The sequence below is a fragment of the Photinus pyralis genome, unplaced genomic scaffold (assembly GCF_008802855.1).
Source record: "Photinus pyralis isolate 1611_PpyrPB1 unplaced genomic scaffold, Ppyr1.3 Ppyr1.4_LG3b, whole genome shotgun sequence".
In the NCBI taxonomy this organism is placed as follows: Eukaryota; Metazoa; Arthropoda; class Insecta; order Coleoptera; family Lampyridae; genus Photinus; species Photinus pyralis.
The window spans coordinates 12,986,056-13,001,477 of NW_022170510.1; the positions used below are offsets into that span (position 1 = coordinate 12,986,056).

At 35.9% G+C, this 15,422-nt stretch overlaps 1 protein-coding gene across 2 annotated transcripts; it reads left to right on the forward strand.

Annotated features, from left to right (window-relative positions):
- Positions 1 to 6,674: 6,674 nt before the first annotated feature.
- On the forward strand, positions 6,675 to 14,515 carry LOC116166789 (transcription elongation factor B polypeptide 3-like). Of its 2 annotated transcripts, none has more exons than XM_031481927.1 (8): positions 6,675 to 6,940; positions 6,995 to 7,190; positions 7,240 to 8,378; positions 8,429 to 8,607; positions 8,674 to 8,765; positions 12,940 to 13,286; positions 13,336 to 13,465; positions 13,566 to 14,515. In XM_031481927.1, exons 1-8 carry the CDS (start codon positions 6,857 to 6,859, stop codon positions 13,658 to 13,660), a joined length of 2,262 nt encoding a protein of 753 aa, XP_031337787.1. In that variant the 5' UTR covers positions 6,675 to 6,856; the 3' UTR covers positions 13,661 to 14,515. The 2 variants fall into 2 exon arrangements, with proteins under 2 accessions (XP_031337787.1, XP_031337786.1); XM_031481926.1 differs by having other exon boundaries at positions 6,683 to 6,940; positions 13,336 to 13,471.
- Positions 14,516 to 15,422: the final 907 nt, after the last annotated feature.

A 15,422-nucleotide genomic window follows, 5' to 3' on the forward strand; every position in this document is an offset into this window, starting at 1 on the left:
GGTTCTTACGAGTGAATCTCATTAAATTATGTTTGTTTCTTTCTATGTGTGAATCGTCAAAAGTAGAATTCCACAAGTGTCATTGTATCACGCTCGAATATGAAGTTGCATGCCCTCTTTTATATAAGTCGGGTAGTTCACCTGTAAAATTAAATCTGAATTAGTGTTCTGTTTAGATTTCTGCATTAAAGCATATGCATCTGTGTAAGACACATTCGCTTTATACATTAAATTTCATATACATTTCTGTTGTAAAAGTTCCAAACTAAAACAAGGGATCGCGAAATTTACTTAAAGGGTACAGTATCTATTGCCGTACAAATAGAAAAAAATAAACAAACGCTGACTTTTCATTGACTTTAAATTCTCTCTTCGTTTTCTGTTTTCTCAAAGGGCAAATAATGTACCGTTTTGTGTATATTCGCAAGAAAAAAGCCTTACCGGTCTACGTGGAATAATAATGCTGTCAGTTTTACTCTACCGCACATTTCAATCACCATTACTTTATTTTACTTTTAAAAATAAATGAATTGAAGAGTTATTTGGCAGAAAAGTAAGTGAGATGATTAATTTAAGGATTGTCTGACTTATTAGGAAAATGAATTACTTCCTTTCACGATGTTCAGTTAATAAACACGGATTTAATTCTGATTAATGTCAATTATAACACAATGACTTTCGGTTTCGTAAGATGCTATTACACATTTGCCCGCTTTTGCCTTTGATTGGCTGCACGGAACCAATATATGCAGTACGTGGCAAACGAATGGTCCGTCAGTTCAACAAAATTATGCTTCACAGCAAAGAATCGAACCAACATAATATGTGAAATTGCTCATAGCGCCCAACTTGTTTAGTAAAGACCTATCTAAAAACTAAAATAAACTAAACAAATATACAAAACGCTCCTGGGTATGGCTATAGCATGTGCAAAACCAAATTTTAAACCTGATGTTAGTTTTGCTTTTATTTAAAGTGTATATGTATGAAATTTCATTTAATTGCTTCCATAAATATGAAAGTGGGCACTGCATATCCTGCACAAAACCAAATTTGGAGAATGGCGCTACATTTGCTTTTATTCCAAGTGCCTATGTATCAAATTTCATTTAAATACCTTCATAAATAAGAAAGTTTGCAATCCGGTTTGTAAATGGTCGAGATGCGAAAAGGGTACTGTGACTGTTGATCGATTAGGCTCAATTTTTGTATTTGCGTTTTATTTGGCTCATCTCATCTCATGCAATTCGGTTCATACCTCACGAAGATGTCAAAAGGGTCTTCCTTATTTTTTGGCCTACATTGCCAATTTACGAACTCCGATCTACAAATTTGATAAAGAATCCACCTGCAAAATAATCGGTCCATTCGTTTTCGAGATATCGTGCTAACGGACAGACACCGCAAAATTATAAACTCGCTAGGAGCTCGTTAATAATCGATGTTGCACCATTGGAAATTTTTATTTGGTTACTTATAATTTCCAAGTATCATGCCAATAAAAGAGGTGTGACCAAATGTTAGGAATTGTAGTAATATTTCTTAGACATTTGCTTATTCATGTTTAACATTCATATTATTGCACCACATAAGCATGCCACACTCGTTAGAGGCTGACCAGGTTGTTTTTTTTTGTGTAAGTTGAGTTTCAGTTACAAGCAAGATAATGTCGAACTATTTCGCCTTACGCCTGACGCGATTTGGAACAATCGCCATATTCACCATGTTAGTAAACAGAATCAACAGTAATTTCGTTCGATTTTTCAAAATGTGATAATTGTAGGTATGTAATTTCTCTACAAATGACGGTGGTGGCAATTATACATTTTATAGAACGTTTATTGAGCGAAATTTTGGGTTGTGATTTCTAAAAGTGACAGCTTGACAGTTCTCATTATTGACTAGTAGTTAATAATGTCCACATTATTAACCACTTTGAACAACTACCGAGAAAGAAAGCCCACTTTACAAGTGAAAAAAAGGTCAATAATTATGTAATCAGACGGTAGTAGTAAAAAAATATGTTTTTTTAAGAGTCGGTCAGCTTCAACATTTTCGCCAATAGATAAAGCAAAAATGAAAGCCGAAGTTATGTATATGGTTTCAGAGTATGAAATTGAGAAAATTACGCGACAAGAAATTCCAATATCAAATCAGAACCAATGGCCAATCTCCGACATCCATCTACTACTCATGGATACAATTCCCCATTAACTTCAACTTTACCGGATGTCAATATTCGCTCTCATACTGCCACACCCGAGCCCACATCATATGCTCTTACATCAGAACCCGAAATTCCCAATTATGAAGTGTTATAAATATGAATGAATTTAATATAAGCGCTAAAAAGGTACTCTTTATAACATTTATTACAAACCGTAAAGTCAAGTGGATTTTGACGATTGTTACTTTATGCGCTCCTTCTAAACATATATTAGAAAGCACTCAGTCTTCAGATTTATTTTTGCGATGACTAATAAAAAAGAACATCTTCTTTATGTTCTTCTTCCGTAAGTTAGTAACAGTAACGATTTATTTTCTTCATTAGAAGCATTTTTATTGTTCCCGGTATATTTACTTATTGATTGATTCTCGTAACAGTTGTAACCTTGGAATTTTAAACAGGCAATTACCAGCGCGTAATTTCACACCGCTGCAATTTTTCGTTATCGATGGTTAACATTAATTTTCCTCTTTCGTTCATCAGCTGTGGCAGAGTGCACTTTATTTTTAATCAAACAGCAAAACGCATGGGATTTTAATTGCCCCAACCCATATTTGACGATTAAATTCGGTTAATTGGGGAATTCCGCATCAATTTGTGAATGGAATTTCAACCCGTCACTCCAGTAGGAGGATATAGTTGCGTTATTCTTCTTCATTCTAAGTACGCCATTTGCATTTAATCTGTTTGACGTATATCTTCTTTATGTTCCTGCTGATCTTTAATACAATTTTCCATCGACGATTGTTGCACATTCATCTATATATCTCTTATTTAAAGAGATATGTACATTTTAAGGTTATCAACGACGAGGGTTACATTTAATTTCTTTTAAGATTTTAATTTCCAGTTTTAATGTCACGTTCAAGGCTACTTTAATTTATGGTTCCAGTTCAAGAACCAGTTCCAATTCCAGCTTTTAAGTAACGGGTGATCAAAAATGAGTTGCTGTCGAGGTTGATGTAAAGTCACTATATGTGCACAAACTAACGACACCGTTTGACGGCCTTTCCTTTACTAATAAGGGAGCCGCCATTTACTGAAACTGGGTCATGCACCAGATTTGATAACAAGATTCGATCCACAACCAAGAAACAACTTCCGTAACTTTCTAGCGTATTAATCAATAACTATTTTTACCCCTTTAGGGTTATATGATCTCACTTTTAATGAACTTGTTACGTCCAGGATTTGTATTTATTATCTTGCGACCTCTGTAAAGTTATGATCGATTGTTCTCACGTATGTCATTGTAGATGGCCACTTTCTTCCGAAGCGTTGGCTAAAAACCGTATCTTACTATCAGTAAGGCAATGTCCTTCGCAGTGGCGGATTTAACGGTGGGCGTAGTAGGCCTTCGCCTACGGGGCCGAAGTCCCTCGAGGCCCCTTAACCAATAAAAAATGTTTTTTCTGCGAAAAAAAAATGGTTTGGGCGCCCATCATATCTCATATAGAGTCGGAAGTCATAACAATAACATTGTTGGAATGCTTACTACCGATATCCTATCCTACTAATCCTATTGACAAATTACACTGAAGGGTTGATGATCTCCCAGAACTGGTGCGTATCACAGTACTTAGAATTCATATTGAACAAAAATCTCGAAGAATGTTTCCCAGAATTTGTTGCCGTTCTGAGAATATTTTTAACGCTTCCAGTGAGCACAGCCAATGTGGAACGTGTTATGAGTTCTTTAAAACATATCATGCAACCTCGAAGAAGTACATTAACCGAAGAGAGACTGAACGATTTCAGCATTTTGAATGTCGAAAAAAAAATAGCAGAAACATTGGATTTAGAATCAATCATAGACTACTTTGCAAATGTAAAGGTTAGAAGGGGCGCCAAATTGTTTTGAAATATATTTATACCTGTATTTTATCGTTTATTGTATCTTAAATATTTTTATTTTTTATATATGTATCTATACGCGTTTACATTTTCTAATATTAGATGTTTTTCTGCAATTATACACTGTTCGAGCTGTTTAGTTAATTTCTGTTCCTCATCCAAGAATGTAAGTAATGTATAGAATAATTAATCAATCATCACTAATTAATTCTATAATATTCCACAACCAAACCATGATTTTAAAAAAATTGATGGGCGTAGTCGGAGGAGAGGGGATAGTTTAAGGAAAGCCTTACTCAAGGTTGCCCATGGGGCGCTGCTTCCTTAGATCCGCCACTAATTCAAGGCATTGTTCAGTTTCCTTTGCATTCCGAACTCTGGCGGCTTGAGAAGTTTGCAAGATTTTATGGAAATGCCGGGGAGCTGAGCTCACTTCTCCTATCAAATGAAGGTAAAAGCGTTGTCTTTCCTATGTTTTACTTGTATTTGACCATATATGGTACGCAATTGTGTTCGAACAATCGATTTATTTGTGGTAAAATTCAGTAATCAACTCAAATCGAATCATTCTTGATTTGGGGTTAATCAAACTGGTATGTCTCAAATTGTGGCGTGCGGTGAATGGTAGCCAGTACATCAGTACTCTGTAGTACTGTTTGAGTACTATCTTAAAACAACAGCAAAAATGTACTACCTATGAAGAACGCCGATATTTTTATGTACTGGCTGGCGGGATTTGGAAGCTAGCCAGTACACTGGATATCGATAACCCGTATTAGTACTTTCTTTGGGTACTGAATACATACACATCAGTTTCATGGTACCTTTAAGTGCCTTGTACTGCTAACGTTCCAAATTCGCTAGCAGTACACGAGAAATTGTATAACCAGGATATAAACAAACAGGAAGTACATTTAGTACTGGTGTAAGGATTGGATTAAATGTAAAATCAGTTTTCTGATACCTTTAGGATTTACACTAGGTAATAATAATAATAATATACTCAGTGACATGGAAATTGCAACACCAAGAAGGAGTTGGAATTTTTTGACCAAACTTGGCAGAAACGTTTAACTACTAAAAGGTAACAATTGATTAAAATTTAAAAGAAAAAGGATGAAATATAAACATATTTTTATTAATAATAATAGTAGTCCCTCCCTATTGGTTACGCACTCCCTCACTCTTCGTAGCATCGATTTTAGCAGACGGCCGATTTCCTCTTGAGGTATTGTGTCCCAAGCAACTGTGAGTAACCTCTAATTCATTGTGTAGAGCTTGCAGCGTCTGCGGAGGATGCGGTAAGTTCATCAGTCTTCTCTTCATAATGTCCCAAACTTGCTCGATAGGCGATACTGGGAGATCTGGGTAGCTATGGCAAGAAATTGACATTATCGTGTGCAAATAAGTCCATAGAACGTCTTTCAATGTGGGGAGGGGCATTATCCTGCTGGAAAAGTGGGACTTCCAACTGCTGAAGAGATGGAAGAATATCGGGTTCACGTCATCCACATATCGCTGGGGGAGTCATATTACCTCGAATGAATAACAAAAGAGCCCTACTCCCATAAGTTATGGTACTCCATACCATAGTCCCCACAGCTTAGTGCACATGCCTCATAACAGAAAATTCAACATTGCGACGTTCCCCACGTCTTCGACTGCCCTTCATACGGCCATCATGTATACCCAAACAAAATCGGGATTCATCACTGAACACCGCCCAATGCTACTCTAGGTTCCAGTGCAGTCGCAACCTACACCACTCGAAACGCTGCCAGCGGTGTTGAGCTGTTAATGGTAACAAAAGATGTGGCCGATAGGATTGCAAGTCGTAAGCTCTGATTCTGCGGTAAACCGTTCGAAGTGTTACAGGACGACCTTCATTAGCTAACAATTGATCGGCAATTGACCTGGTACTAGAGAATCGGTTTCTTGTTGCCATAAGTCAAAGATGGCGATATCGCACTTCAATTGTTCTTTTTCGCCCCCCACCCCCCCCCCCCCCCCCCGTTTCCACTCTGCGGCGATCCTGACCTTCCCAAATCCATGCCTGATTGCAGCGAATCATAGTGGATTGGCTTCGGTTAAGCTGATTTGCAATTTTTCTGGCAGAAAAACCACTTTTGTCCAAACCAACAATACGACAGCTGTCGACTTCTCTTAATTCGCGGTAAATTCCACGTTGGCGTATTCTAGGCATGATCACAGCCTCAAAAGAAATGATTAAAACGAAAACAATAAGAACTGAACAAAATCTCGCAAAACATACACCATATAAAATTAGTAGAAAAAATTAAAGAACTGTCAAATAAGCCATTACCACTTGATCCATATGAATGAAATTTTAATCAATTGTTACCTTTTAGTAGTTAAACGTTTCTGCCAAGTTTGGTAAAAAAATTGCTACTCCTTCTTGGTGTTGCAATTAATATCCATGTCACTGAGTATATTATAAAGGAAAATGATCTTTCTAGGTATGTACAGATGGCATCAATCTTTCGATTTACATGATTTACAGCTTGAAGTCGTTAAATTGGCTTATCAACTTGGGATTGTTGTTTAAAATTTCTGATTTAATCTTGGGCCGTAAACTGGAAAATACATTTTCACTCATCTTGTACAGCATCGAGAGCTGATGTATAACAGTTGAACAGTATGATTAAAGTCATCCTACCACTGAACCGTCATGAGCAAGTTGCCAGCTGTTTGGTATTTTTAATGAAGGAAATAAAAAGGGAAAATTCGTACTAAATTTCCTAAATAAATTTCATTATGGAAGAAAAGGGACTGATCGCTGGAATATTGCATTACCAACACTGTTTAGATAAATACGCCCGCAGAAATGACGAGGCCAGGGTATCCCACTGATGGAATGATTTCTTCTGTTGGGATTAATGGCTTAATTTTTAGGTATTGTACTGTCTTTCCAAATTATATAAAATGCCAATATGTATAGAACATTTAGAGAAAACAGGTGTGGGGCGCACGGTTAATTCCTTGCGAAAGCTTAATGGGGACATAGGGGAAGCCGCTAAAACTCTGGTAGGTAAATGGAAAGAAATGGTTGCAGCAATTAGTGACGAGAAAGAGACAAACAGTGTGCCAAGTAAATTCATTTTTATATTACGATTTACGTACAAACACTTTCATTTTAGAAATAGAGCCTGCTAAAAAGCAAGAAACTGATAAAGAAAAATGCAAATCTGAAAAAGAACATAATTCTAGTCATAGAGGAAGTGATAAAAGATCAAGTTTTTTAACAGAAACAAAGAGCCATTCTAGAAAAACGCAAGAGGAATCTAGTTCTTATAATGAAGATACAAAAATTAAGCGAGATAATGGGAAGAGCCATTATTCTCAATCTAGTTCCGTTAGTGACGATGAGAATACCTCGAAGAAAAGTGTAAACGAGTATAAAAATAAAAAAGAATATTCTAAACATAAGTCGAAACGGAAACGTGATAGTAGTGAAGAGTCACAGAATGAAAGTGATTCAGAAAAACATAGATCCAAGTTTCATAAAAGTAGGGCAGATGAAACTTTAACGAAAAACAAAAAGTTGGATAATAAACAACACGATGAAAGCTCCGACGAAGAGACATCACACAGCAAACAGACTGTACGTAAAAAAGTGGACGATAAACCTAGCAAATCTAGCAGTAATCGTGACAAAGATGTTGATCGTAAATCACAAGGAGGTAGTTCGTCAAAACATCGAAAAACCAATTCTAAGCGGTACACTAGTGAAAGCGAAGAAGAGGAAGTGGTAAAGTCGAAACATAAATCGCATAGCAGTAGGGACAAGAGTAGTTCATCCAAACACAAAAAATCTAGCCGCGATGATGAAAAGGAGGAGAACAGGAAATCGAAGCATAAGCAATCTAAGAAAGATGAGAAGTCTTCCTCCAAATGTAGGCCTAAGCAGCTGAGTGACAGTGAAGAGGATACAAACAGAAATGGTTTTGATAGCGACGAGTCCGATAATGACGTAAAAGTTGAAAGAAAAAAGATTCGAACCGATGAGAAGAAAGACAAAGTAAAAGATGAGCCGAAACTCAAAAAATCAAAAGGTAGTTCCGATAAAAGTGATAAAAGACATAGTAGTAGTAGTAGTAGTAAGTCTGAAAAAAAGAGTTCGCGTAAATCAAACATAGAAATTGGTGAAAACGGTATCTGTTCCGGATCGGGCGCCAGCTTCGCGGAGGCTTTGGGCATGTGCGTCTCCTCGAGTAAGGCGAGTAAGAAAAAAGTTGCAGTCGTACGTCCTTACTCTCCTGATAACGCACCATCTAATGTAAGTTATCCGCCTAATAACTTGCACTTGTGTAAAGAAATTTTCTGCAGGTTCCCGAGTTGCTGACGCCCACGAAGAAGTTAACACCGCTTGACGTTACCGTCGATAATTTACTTCCGGAAATTACGCCGAATTATCGACCGATGGGTTTACCGTACAGTACCGGTTCAAAAAAGGTTATAAATGACGATGAAGTGCTTGGTGCCCTCATGTATTCTAAGATTTCTCGGTAAAGCTTTTTTCAATAGATATTTCGTGTGATCTTTCAACGTTCATTTCAATGTCTAACTTTCAGAACAAAAGTGTACTCTGGAAATAAGGTAGCGTGGGGTGCAGTTCCTAGTTTGTTTGATATTTGCACTCGAGTACTCCAAGATAATATTGATGGTAAGTGTTTGATACAATTGTGTAAAGAAACCAACTTAACGCTAGCGCTTAAGGCTGAGTAAAGAAGGTTTCATCAGTTGAGTAAATGGTGTAGTAAATGTAAACTTTTTCTTACATTCAGGTAAATAAAACAATTATAGTAATTTGCCAAAAAATGACAAAACCCTGAACTCCAAAAATAAAAAGTTCTTTATCACTCTTAGCTCTAAATGCTCTGGAGCTGCAAGAATAGATGTTGGATCCATTGACCATTTTCTATTCTCATTTCCTCATCTCTCGTACAACCGCGCTACTTCTGTACCAGGGTAGAGCATCAAAATTTGTTTTTTTTTCTGGGGTCCAGAAATAGACAGGAAGAGTGTGTTGCCAGCATCAGCAATATCATCTGCTCACTTGGAATGTTAAAAATAAACAATTTATGTCCCAATTCAATATCACTTTACCTTTTTTTTAAGGAAGACCAATTTTACTTTTCCTATATACAGTGTGATTGATTTTGCGTGTCCAAGCGTATATCTCTATTATTATTGAAGATAGGAAAAAAGTATAAGAAGCAAAAATACTCTACCTATCAGAAAACAAATTAATTTTTTTTTCTGTAATATTTTTAAAGAGCTGAAATTCTTTTTACAATGTATCAAATATGTTATAATTACCTTAGAAATTAAAGCTACAGTAATGTGTTTCCTGTATCAATCGCAGTAGCTGTGGAATTTAATCAAAAACATAAAATTTACAACAGGAAGTTAAGAAAACAAATGAAAGGCAGTTACAGAAATAACTATTATAACTTAAGACAAATTTAAATACATTGCACTTGCTTCCTATGTATTATCATTACATCTGTGTAATTATTGTTTTGTTGCATTGTGGTTCTTATATAACATATTGTTCACCAATCTCATTTTGTAGACAGACGATGACAAGTGAAAAACTCTCTTTTGTTTTTGTTTCAATTTCCACAGTTACTGCGATTGGTTTTAAAAATATTACTGTAGTTTTAATTTCTAAGGTAATTATGAGTACAACCTATTTAATATCATTGTAAAGAGAATTTCAAGCTCTGCAGAAAAAAGTAACCAGTCTATTAAAAAAAATTGTTTTTGTTTTCTGATAGTCTTTTGGTTTTATATCTCTTGTTTTTTTGAATATGTAGTTTTATCACAATTTGAAAGTTGAGTATTTTTGTTTTTTACACTTTTTTCTTATCTCTAATAATAAAAGAAATATACGCTTGGACATGCAAAATCAATCACACTGTACTACAGGATGTGCGACATCTGGGCGCTATCCCCGAGCATGGTTTACTAACGTGGTTTTTTTTCAGGTTTTTCCTATTTTCTTCTACAATTTTGGTCCGATTGTGTGTAAACCGGTGTCGTTGGAAAGATCTTGTAAAAATGCACAACTCCTGCGTGACGGAATTTTGTTTTTTTTTTCCTAGGGACAAAAATAACCACCTTTTACAAGGCGCGCGTCTTCAAGGGATGGTCGACTTCGGACGCCCAAAAGTTACCTTCCGCTGCGAATTTTGTCAGGCGGTTTAAAGTTCTTAAATCTCTTCCTCGTCATGTCGCCAATAGAAACTCGAGCTATGAGCTTCAAAAATTGTGAAGGGTTTTTAGCGAAATCCACTAAAATGACGCCTCTAACAACATCTTATTGATGCTAGAGTCAAAACTGGCTAATAGAGTACTGATCTTCCACACAAAAAAGGGCTGAAGTCCCTTCGATCTCACACGAGAACTTCGATAAACTACCCTAAACTAAATTTTTTCATACGAACCACTCTATATAGGGGATGTCCATTTTTCGAGTACCACTATGGGGATCTCGCTTATCTATTAAAAGATAGAAAGATGGTTAAATGAGGCAAAGAAAATAACAGAAATTTAAAATATCGCAAAAAAACGAAAATTTTTGATTTGTCATGACTAATTAATATTATACTAAGCCCATCTAACCAAAACAGTATTTTAACATTTTTTTAATGGAGAATTCGAGTATGGCCCCTCGTTTTTAGTAGTCCAAGGCCAGTATACGTCGCCATTATTAGCAATAACATGGTTGGGGAACATTTCCGACAAGCATTCCCCCAATCCACCCAGCATTATGGGGCGGTGCGCCATCTTGTTGGAACCATATTGCGTTCAAACAATGAAGAGGAATGTTATTGTCAATAAAATTGGAAGAAATGTATCGATCAGCATTTAAAGTCTCTTCGTAGATGTAAGGACAATTATTGTAACACCTAATAAACCAACCCTTACATTCAGTCAACAAGCTACCCATTGTTCATGATCTCCTGGATAAAACATTTGAGAAATATGAATTGCCCAAGGCCGATATTTGTGTTTTTTAAGAGTTTTCCAAACAACTTGATGTGATGGCAAATTCAGTTGGGCTGCAACTTCTCTTGAGGCGACAGATGGATTGTCTTGTACCTAAGTAAGAATTAAATGCTGAATATTTTAGTATTTATACCTAATCATATAACATTTTTACCATTTGCAATTCAATAGACATATCGCCATATTATCGTATACATTTTTTAAACGAACCAGTCACCTTGATTTTTTATGCAAATTATAAATAATATAAATAAATATCTCTTTGTTCTGCACTTGAAAAAGGCATTTTCGGAATAAAACTAGCACAAACGTAAATGACACTGCTTGAATTAGGATCAAACTGTTAAACTTTTGTTCACAACAAAAGAACGGTTTGTTTTTCCAAAGCACTCTTCGCAAATACGAAAAATTGTATTTTTAGGAAAAATGTGATACTGAACCACCATGTGTGATACATTGTTGTAAAGAGAAAAAAATACGTAATCCGAAAATGTCAAAATTCAAAATGACGATTTTAAGAAAAAATAAAGGTGCCACGTACGTGTTTCCCCGTCATCTTAAAAGTTACTAAAAATGGGAAACCACTTTCGAATTCTCCATAAAAAAGTGTCTTAATAATGTTTTGGTTTAAAATGGATAGTTTACCATGGAAAAAATTAAAAACGAAAATCGGAAATTTTCGTCTATTTGCAATATTTTCGAAACTATTGTAGATGTTTTACATTTCTTTTCAGATGATAATTCAGCACGAAAATTTGCAACTTTGCCCTCATTTAACCAACTCGAAAAATGAACACCCTGTATTTTGGAGTTTTTGAAAAGAAGGTAACATTTAAATTTTGATGTATCAATAATTATACAGTAGCGCCTCGATAATCCGCACACCTAATATTTAAATTTTATTAAAAATATTTGTGTAGGGACAAAACGTTTCCCAGGAAAGCTTATTATTTTTTGGATGTAGAATAAGAATATTCAATAAAAAGTATAGGTTTCCATTTGGAAAAATTAATTGCCCTACACTTGACCGTTTAGTGACAGTTATGTAAAAATGTGCATAGCATCATTTTTGTTTATATCCCCGCTAGGTTCCACAATAATCTACTGTCTCGAGATAAATGACGATAAAATTGATTAAGTAATATCGAATGAAATATAAGGTTATGGAACTGTTACGCCCCAATTCGTCTAACTTATGCAGTTAAACCCCAAAAAATCATCCCCTGAAACTGATATCTATTCTCAGACAAAAACAAAGAGTACCCCTTATTAAATTAATAATTCTAATTTGTTCGGGATATTTTATGATACGTTTTCTCCATGTTGTTGTGTTACAACCTTACGTGCTTTTTTTTTTACTCGGGTTTGTGTTTATTAGTCATAATTAGTTTATTTTCTACAGTCAAGGAACGTTGCTCCCAGTTAATACTCGTATTTCAAAATTAATAACCACTTCAAAACTTCGCTTGTCAATAAAACATGTGGGTTACTATTTGAAAAAACAGTTGTATGACGTCACTGCGCTAAAAACTAATACTATATATAAGTATTTGCAAATAATAAACAGTTCCACATTTTAAGTGAAAAGTAGTAGTAGAGATGTATCTTTAACCCCAAATGCCACTTAGCTCTATGGTAAGAGGTGTAAACGTAAAGTACTACAATATTGCAATAGTTGCACCCCTTTTTTCGATTTTCACATTCACAACTATGAAATCTCACTATCAAAAACAGTTTCCCTTTTTATCCGTAGGGTCATGTCACTATTCTTTACACGAAGACGATACTGTATAATACCTGCATTCTGATTTGGTACTTTGTAGCACTGGAATACACGGGTGGTGTCCCATATCTTATTCTCAAGCCTGTTATTGAAAGAGCAAATCCGGATCAGTTATTCATGTTAGAACACCATAACCCTTATTTAATCGAGGATACCGACGAACTATGGCAATTACACTGCAATAAGGAGTTTCGTTCGAAAAAACGCGAAGAACTAGAGACATGGCGTGATATGTACATGCGCTGCTTGGACGAACGCGAAGCAAAACTTCAAGCTCTTACGGCAAATATAAAACAATCGCAGGACAAATCGTTACCGGTCAGACAAACAAAACTCGCTTACGTGGATAGTGTCGTAAAGCCGCCACGGAATATTTTACGCAAGCAGGTACAGCAAATAATTAAATAAATTGCGAAAAAGTGAACACCGTTTTTAGGCGAAGCACGGTACCGGAAGTTTAGAGAAGAGACCGGCCATTACGCCGTCTGCTCGATTATCACAAATTGCTGTGTCTGGTGCCGCTGGTCAAGTGGCTGTTCCTAATCCGGGCCCTCGTGCTGCCTCAAGTACTGGTAATTAGTGTACATACTTTTTGTGTATGCGAATACACAATTCAATGACAAATTTTTTGTATAAATACCAAACTAATCAAACAACTTGTTTTAGGTGCTCCTTACTCGACAGCGATAGTGAAGCCTAAGAAAGCGCCACTTATGCAAAAAACCCTAGCTTTAATGAAAAGTCGTATCTTTCGAAGATAGCTAGTATTTTATTTATGTCTAAATTAAGTGTTTTTAGTGGATGACTAGCATGAGCTCATTCATTTGTTACCATTAAATAATGTTGTTTTCAGTGATTATTTTATTTTGTGGCGATTTATTTATTTTCAAATGTTAACGTATTTTATTACTTTACATTTCCATGTTTGTTATATTGCAATTTCACATCACAAAGTCTTGTCTTTATCGTTTTTAACATTTCAGGTCCTTTATATCCGTATTGTTCTCTTTTAATTGTTCTAACTACATCCTCATTTCATTCTTATGAAATCGCACATGTTTTACCAACATAAGGAATTCAATAATTACAAAAAAAACTGTAGAAGTTTGAATCTCAATAAGCCGGTATTAATAAAGCCATGTTGTCAGCTGACAATATTGTTAAAGCATGTGATTGGATGTTTTTGCAAAGAATCGTCCAATCACATGCCTTGACAACAACATAGTCAAGTATGGCTTTATAATACCGGAATACGGAAACGCCACAGAAAAATCCTAATGAAATTTGGTAAAGACGTGTTTAGTTAAACATTAAGTTAAGTATAGCCATTAAATGTTTATGTGGCGCTTATATTACACTCGATGTAGTTAGTCTTTGCACTGTTTCAGTGAAATTAAGAACAAGTATACACATTTTTCCAATGTTTTTACTAAGCTAAAATGTAACTTTACAGAAGTTGGGATATGCGGTTCATTAATCTTAATATTTTATTGTAGTTTATTTTTTAAAAGTCTGAGAAGAGGTGTGAGTTAGTAACTGATATTGTTCATACAAATACTATTGTAAATATCTTTGTAGTAGATGTAGGTGATGAATATACCAAGATTTTAATTAGATTTTACTTTTATTCGTTAAGAGAGCCAGCTTCTAGTGCATTTTGGTAAAGGGATCTCAAAATGTTTTAATCAAAAGACCCAATTTTCAGTATGACGCCCGGGGCGGACCGCTTGTGCACACCCCCCCTTTTTTGCCGCCTCTGCATGCCCGTCCATGTTGCATACCAACATAGATATTTTATATATACATTGCATACCAAACATCTCCTCATTTTGGGAGTTATCCTTAAAGTGCATCTCCCTCTCGCAGTTGTGAGGCATTTGTTTCTTATGTCTCTCTCTTCTACACACTTCTCCTTTTTTGTGAGTTCCCCAGCACACCGCACATCTATTTATTTCTGCCCTTTTACGTACTTGGCATTTAGTGGTTCCTGTCCAGAAGCTGCCCAACCACCTTTCACTGATTTTCGGCAACAGAAGTGTGACGGATCTCTGTCATCCGCTTATGGCTACTCTTTTTTCTGTCACCTCTGTTATTTCCCCCAGAGTTTCTTTAACCGCCTCCCTCTTCTATTCTCTTTAGTGGATATTTCGTCAATATATCTCGGATACTTTGTTTTCCTCTCATACCATGCACCATGGCCCTTCCACGAGCTCGCTCAGGAGCTTTTTCTGGAGAGACTTCACATCTCCCTTATCCTTAGTGATATTTACTTTAAGGTCCCCTTATTCCTTTTAGTCTTTTGAGTAGTCCTCAACGATCCCTTCTCCCAGGATTCATTTTTGACGACAATGCACCACCACCGGCAAAGGGCATCAATTCCATCGATGAAGATGAAACATATTTGGGACTGTCCGGTGTGACAAGGAAATCAACTTTTCATGATTGCAATTATTTTGTACCTTGTATATATATATAACAGATTAAAACTGGCGCCTCGATGTCTCCCGAGTTTTCTGTTCGTTC

Bases quoted from the DNA above. Each gene is read 5' to 3' on its own strand.
- LOC116166789 (XM_031481926.1), top strand. From the start codon at position 6,857: ATGGAAGAAAAGGGACTGATCGCTGGAATATTGCATTACCAACACTGT. The intron at 13,287-13,335 runs GTACAGCAAATA...CACCGTTTTTAG, and splicing joins GGAATATTTTACGCAAGCAG to GCGAAGCACGGTACCGGAAG. The intron at 13,472-13,565 runs GTAATTAGTGTA...AACTTGTTTTAG, and splicing joins TCGTGCTGCCTCAAGTACTG to GTGCTCCTTACTCGACAGCG.